Raw genomic sequence first — 6904 nt, forward strand, 5'->3', positions numbered from 1 at the left:
ACCAGCATAGTGCTTAAGGGTATACGCAATATCACGCTCGCGAACAGAGAGCCGTGTTCCTGGCTGTCGAAGGACGGGATAACAAAGCAGAGGAGGGGGATGGTGGCCACGGTTCCGGCGTACAAGATTCGGCATTTTTAGGATACAAGATACAAGGATCTCTTGTTGTTTTATATGATGATCTAGCTATTCTGGTTGATTCTACATATTTGTAATACGAACAGCTATGCTTCATACGGCTAAAGCAGCCCCAGCGCTAGCAGGGAGCGCTGCTGGCCCGCTCATGTTACCCCCTTGTACTTGTATATCAAATTTATTCGCGGTACCATGCCATAAGTTTGGGCATACAGATATGCCACTGTTCAGCTCCACTATTGCTCACTCAACACCACTGCACGAGGTGCCCCAGCTAGCACGTCGCCAGAAAGTCAAGAGGCAGACCAATTTGCACCGCGTCAACCTTTACATCGGGTTCGAAGCTCCAAAAGGCGTAGGGGTACCCTAAGCAGTGCTAAATTAATGTGTCTAAGGTCCGTCCCTGGGTGGCGAGAAACCCGGCGTGGCGAGAAAATCAATAGGTACATTGACTTCAAACAACTCAGACTCTGTGCACACATTGATATTTCCCACAGTTCTTTGTAAGTCGTGTACCGTGGCCACTTCTAAACACTTAGAACAGCTCCCACTAAAAAATTACGGTCGCATTGTCGCCATCGCGCCTGATTTGCGGAGAGCCTCCTTTCATGGCATAACACAATTCCTTCGCCATAGCACCACTATCAAGCTCTTATCACTCCTGGTACCCATAAAGGGCCTTATACGAGCCTCAGAACCTTACTACTATACTGGGAAGTCGTCATCAGCCTTGTGGCTGCTATGGCACGTCGATCGGTACCTCCAACCGAAGCGATCACTAATAGCGGTTAGTGCAAGAAAGTTCCATACGTCAGAAATAACTATCACGGTGTAATTTACTTATGGTAATTAAGTAAGCCCAGCACTCCAGCCCCATGACTGTCAGGGCTGTGGCTGCGCGGAGCCCTGTTGTGCTGACGCTCGGAATATACGAAAATCCGACTCCGGAACAGTACAGCCGCTAGCGAATGCGGCTTTACCTTTGCCCTTTGTTACAACACCGCTTTGCTCCGGCTAGCAAGCAGGGGTACGAATGCGAGTCTTGGCATTACAGCCACGATTACGCCACAGACCGAGGCACGTGATTTACTACTTTACTAAAGAGTACTTCTATCAGAGTTTAGAGCCCCACAAGGGCGTGGCCGGAGTGGGTCGGCCGCCCTCCTTACTGGCAGATTGCAACAAGCTCAAGGTAGCGTACGTAAAGGGGTAACTTAAGCGGGCCAGCAGCGCTTAGGCTGCCCCCTTAACTATGCACTGCAACAGTTAGTAAGGGTGAAGTACGCGAGCCTCGGAAGAACATACTTCCATACCCGAGTTAAACCCCGCCCTAGCCCTTCAGCTGCGCTAGCGTTGCCGCCTGTTAAACTGAAAGATCGACTCTTGCGCCTTGAACTAGACTAAACACTTCACTAAGAACATCCGACAAGTTGAAGGGTTTTAGAATTGTTCCTGTAACATTAGAAGACTTCGACGGCTCGTGCACGCTGACACCTCGTGCACGCCTCACCAAGAAATCCACGGCTCACAACATGAAGCTTTTCAACACAACACAACGAGATCTATACACAGAAATCAAGGAGGAGAGGCAACTAGGGTCGCTCTTTCATTCTATTGTAATTATAGAGTTGGCATATCGCTTAGGGGTGATGCGCAATCGCTGAGGCCGGCCAGAAGCTGATTTGGCTACCCCATCTTCAACACCACAATTCTGCTCAACAGTAGGCTCCTCAGGAATAGTGAATACAACCTTCTTAACCTTCTGCCTCTGCTGCATTGCCTGCATCCCCGCTTTGAGCTGTTGCTCCACCTCACGTGCCTCACGTGCCTCCTCTATCTGTTGCCCTTTAAGAACCTCTGCATTGTTCTTTTGCTTTTTTGTGATAGCCCTCTAATTACGGTTCCGCTCTAGATTTCTCTCCTTTTCTTCCTTAGCTAGTTACTTCTATACCTTCTCCTCTGCCTTAGAAGCTATATTACGTGCCTTTATATCTTCCTTTTCTTAGAGAAGGTCTCTTACTTAGCGCACCTTAGTGGGTGACCAAAATATAGCACTACTACCTTCTTAAGCCCCTAATTATGCAAAGAGAGGTACCTGCCGCTTCCTCTTCTTCTGCTTATTCTTTATAGTTTCTTAATAGCCTCTAATACAGCTTTCTAATAAAATATTAGTTACTGCAAGCTCGGTAACTCCTTAAGCAAGCGCACGCACCTTTTTTTTAATATTATCTACTTTTAAATTAATAAGATTAATTACTATTTTCCGGAGGCGTTTCTTAATACTCTTCTAATTGCCAGGGCCTAGTTCTGCACCGTTAGACCGGCTAGAAGTTAGGCGCTTAGCATCCTCTGGCACCGGTTCCTGCTTAGTGTTAAAGAGGTTTAAAATAATATTAGGATCCTATAGAATAATGCTAGTCTTTCTCCACCTACTAGCTATATTATTAGGCGTTATAGCCTTTGCATTAGCAATTTAGAAGGTCCTGAAGAAGTCTCTCTTTATAAAGTGTAATAGGCCCTTACTTTTATAAAGGTAGGCGTCTAATTTATTAGAATAGTAATAAGCGAGCGGTGCAAAGAAAGAGACGTCTAATAGCTGTAGCCGGTAAGTTAAGTAAGGAGGATAGACGCAGAGAAGAATTCTGTAAGTATTATAATACTTAATAAACTTTATATTAATATAAGAGCCGTGGCTATTAATAATTAATAGACACCAGTCTCTTCTATTGCGTGCCTTTGCCTTTATCTCTCGGTTAAATACAGTAGTTAACCAAGCGTAGCCGAGGCTGTTATTAGTCTATCCTGTTGGTGAGGATGTAAAGAAGCAGAAGTGTTTATCCGGGTTAAAATCCTGGAGCTATATATCTTATATATCTTTAGAAACAGCTTAATAGATAAGGGCAGGAAAGAGCACTGTTCCGTTGCCACAAATAGCTGCTATTACTATAATCCACTTTCTATTGCTATTCTGCATAATATAGGAGAGCTGTCCTGAATCGTACGCTTTCCTGCTAAATACCCTCTTTATTTTTTAAAGATATCTAATAAGAAATCCTTTCTTATCTATATTATAGGTGTTCTGAGGTAGAACACTATACTTTGTTAGCTTTCTTCCTAGCATCTTAAAATATATACTATAATACAGCGCCGAATTAGCCCTTTTCCTTGCTTTGTTAATGGGGTTGAGGTATGCTGATTTGAGGTGTTTTTCGTTGCGTTTGACCCATCGGGAAACCCAATTTCCACCGGGCCTTTTGCCAGCAATCTCTTGAGCTATATTGCGCACCATAGCTTGTGTTGGAGGAAGCCCACGCTCTGAGAGGTTATTGATATACTTAATAAGAGCCCGAGTCTGCCCTGGCTTGAGCAGCTGTTAAGAATTGTAGCTATTCTCTTTGGAAGTAGTCTTTCCCCGGTGGCGCTTAGAAAGGGTGCTTCTGTTAACACCATGCTCAGTAGCGACATCCTGGATCTTCCTGTTGGGGTTGAGACAAAGCTCTGCGAGTGCAGCTTCAATTCCAGCCATTATTTAGGCAATTTGGTGGAAATTTGATGAGGTTGTGGGTTTTTGAAGATGGCGGTGTGGGAAGAGGAGACCGTGCACGAGGTGTCAGCGTGCACGAGCCGTCGAAGTCTTCTAGTACGTTTACATAACTTAGTAGCGACTTTCAGATAGGAACAAGACTTGAACCTAGCACGCATATCAATTTCAGGCAGTTTCAAGCAAGCTAAGATGAACTAGGGAGCTGCTAAGGCCACCAACTTCTCTTCGTACTCGAAGCGTCATATACTCTAGGCTTTACGAAAGCTAGCAACGCCGTCGTCGCCGCAATTTAACCTCACGCGGTTTCTCCCCTGCTACCTCTATTACTATATATGCGTATCGATCTACAAGAGTAATAGGAGGCGGACATACTTCGAATTAGGCGAACAGAATGTCCTCCAAGCGTCTATTAAGCGATGTTGGGAAAAAGGTGTCCAACTCGGCACGTACACTCTAACTCAGGTTGCAGCACTACAACCTAGGATCAACAACTCATATGCCAGAAAGCTACTCTCCGAACATCAGCTGTAGAGAACCCAGCTGAAATCTCAGCTGTAGAGAACCGAGCTGAAGCCTCAGCTGTGCAGGGCTCATCTGAACTTACTAGCGCGCCACCCTGGGGGTGGCCCCCTTCCTTCCCCTAGTATATATACAACTAGCTAGACGTCTATAGAAATCAGAGTTCACATCAATTTAACCTGAGTCTCTACAATCAGAAGAAGTACGGCGAGGCTGAGGAGCTGTACCGACAAGCAGCGAACGAGCAGGAGAGGACACTCGGTCGAGACCACGAAGACACACTATACTGCCAATACTGGCTAGGATGTACACTCTACATTCAGAAGAAGTACGGCGAGGCTGAGGAGCTGTTCCAACAAGCAGCGAACAGGCGGGAGGGGACACTCGGTCGAGATCATGAACTTACGCTTGCAATCGAACGCTTGTTAGAAAAATTGCGGCTGATGTCCTCTCCATTCTTACTGACAAACGCCACTACTCAGCATACCTTAGCTGGCCGACTAAACGCCTTTTTCTCAGAGCGACAGGATAACCGGAAATTGTATACCGACTCTGAGATTTGCGAAATATCAATGATGTTAAAACGTTCAAATCCACAATGGAGCAAGGTACCACGGACATATATTGTTCTTCGGACTATCGGTGAACTGAAAAGCCTCGACAATCTCATTGACGAAGGCTTTTCTGATTACTGGTTTCCTGTTACCGAACGACGCTTACCAGGTTGTTTACGGCCAAGTGTTCGGGCAGCGTTCGTTGGTGCTCAGAGTCTAGTATTAACGAAATCGATAGACCTCGAGAGGGGTGAACATGGGCAGCATCGTCATTTCGAGCAAGGGGAATCTCCCCCTCTTGAGTCAAAAGGAATCTTAGGCAATGGTGGATTTGGCCAAGTCGATATAGTTCTCAGTCAGATCAGCTTCAAGGAGTATGCTAGGAAGCGGGTACTTCGAAGTTCCGCTTTTAGTGACCGGCGGAAGGAAGGTATACAGCAGTTCATCGCCGAGATCCAAATCTTAAAGCGCCTAAAGCATCACCACCACGTCGTAGAATTTGTCGGAAGCTATACAGACGCTAGATACATTGGCCTAATAATCTCTCCTGTTGCGGAAATGGACCTGGCTGCCTATTTAAGACGCGCTACTGCATCTCATCACCATGAGATACGAACCTTCTTTGGCTGCCTGGCTAGCGCACTTGAGTTTCTGCATGAGCAGAAAGTTCGACACAAGGACATCAAGCCGGGCAACATTCTTGTACACCATGGGAACGTCTTGTTTACAGACTTTGGCTTATCTCTCGACTTCACAGATGCAAGCGGCAGTACCACCATGGGCATGGTGAACTGGATGACTAGCAGATATTGCGCGCCGGAAGTTGCTCTGCAAGAGTCTCGAAACACAATGTCCGATATTTGGAGCCTAGGTGTTGTCTTTATGGAGATGATTGTGATTCTTAAGGGCAAGACGATTCAGGACATGGATGAGTTCCTAGAGCGTCGTGGATCGCGGCAAACTCTTATTCGTACAAATACTGCTGCCTTGCCGGAGTTTGTTGCTGAGCTTGAAGGGATAGGGGTGTCGTCAGATAATAGAGCCCTTAGCTGGACTCAACAGATGCTCTCAACAGAGCAGCAACTGCGTCCGACTGCATCCTCCCTAGTCGCATCTATCATGGCTTCTAGCCAGGGAAGGGAAATGACGGGTTTTTGTGGGATATGTTGTGTTTATTCCGAAGAGGAGTTTTCTAATTGAGTGGACGAGTAATGTTTGGTGTAGAATTTCGTAGTTACGGTTTCTAGCGTTATGGTGTGGTTGACTTTTTAAATGGCATATCTGTAGCTCTTTAGGGCCATGCATATAAAAAGTAATTATAAATGCTTGTCTATATTGTAACTAAGATATTCTACATTTTTTTTATTTGGTCGGCCTTAGTAAACGCTACCATATCCGAATTAAATGCACTAGCAGAGAGATAGGCCAATTCGCTTTTGCCACAGCTAACTTGCTTACTTTTCCGCTGTTATGTCTAATTATTGCTAGCATACTGTTGAAGTGTAAGCGCTGCTTCAAACTTGTTACAATTTGCCACCGTTAGCAAGGAGGGTGCTGACCCGCTCTGGCCACACTCTTGCGCGAGGGGCGTTATTTTTCTGGTCTCGATGAAGCAGAGTTTGGGACGGACGTTGTTGCCACCTGGTAGCATACGGTGGGCGCGTATTGCAAATGGTGATGACTGTTTCAGGACTAGCGTGATAGCCCTCCGCTATTGGTGCATCGATAGCAATTACGGCCTCGGCTTTGGCAGCTCAGTTGCTGAGTCAACCAAAACGCCCAGCATCTAAACCGTGATCAGCTTACGACAGCCATTGTGCAACTTTGCGATGCAGTGCAACATACGGCTATATCTAACGTAGGTGATGGGGTTATTGCGGTGGAGGTAGTTATTGAGGCTAGTGCATAGACCTTCCGTACGTAGTTAGCGCTCTGCTAAGCGAGGAAAACCAACCTCTTGCTTATCGCCAGCCCTTATACACTATAAAGTCGCGATGCTAGACGCGTTTTCACGCGTTCAAATTTAACAACCACCATGCCCCGTTGGCCTCGCGCGCCTGATGCAGAAGAGCGCCTACAGTTAGCAATTATTGCCTGGCGGAAGAACCTTTATTAGAACCGTGAGGCTTATGCAATAGCCCACAATATCAAC

The 6904-nt window shown here is 46.1% G+C and overlaps 1 protein-coding gene across 1 annotated transcript; it reads left to right on the top strand.

The window, feature by feature from the left end:
- Positions 1 to 4773: 4773 nt before the first annotated feature.
- BDZ99DRAFT_403287 (kinase-like protein) lies at positions 4774 to 5952 on the top strand (the record flags this gene model as incomplete). The annotated part of the gene is made up of 1 exon (XM_033716335.1): positions 4774 to 5952. One exon carries the CDS (start codon positions 4774 to 4776, stop codon positions 5950 to 5952), a length of 1179 nt encoding a protein of 392 aa, XP_033568405.1.
- Between the last annotated feature and the right edge of the window lie 952 nt (positions 5953 to 6904).

The sequence above is a fragment of the Mytilinidion resinicola genome, assembly GCF_010093595.1.
Source record: "Mytilinidion resinicola strain CBS 304.34 unplaced genomic scaffold BDZ99scaffold_39, whole genome shotgun sequence".
Classification (NCBI taxonomy): domain Eukaryota; kingdom Fungi; phylum Ascomycota; class Dothideomycetes; order Mytilinidiales; family Mytilinidiaceae; genus Mytilinidion; species Mytilinidion resinicola.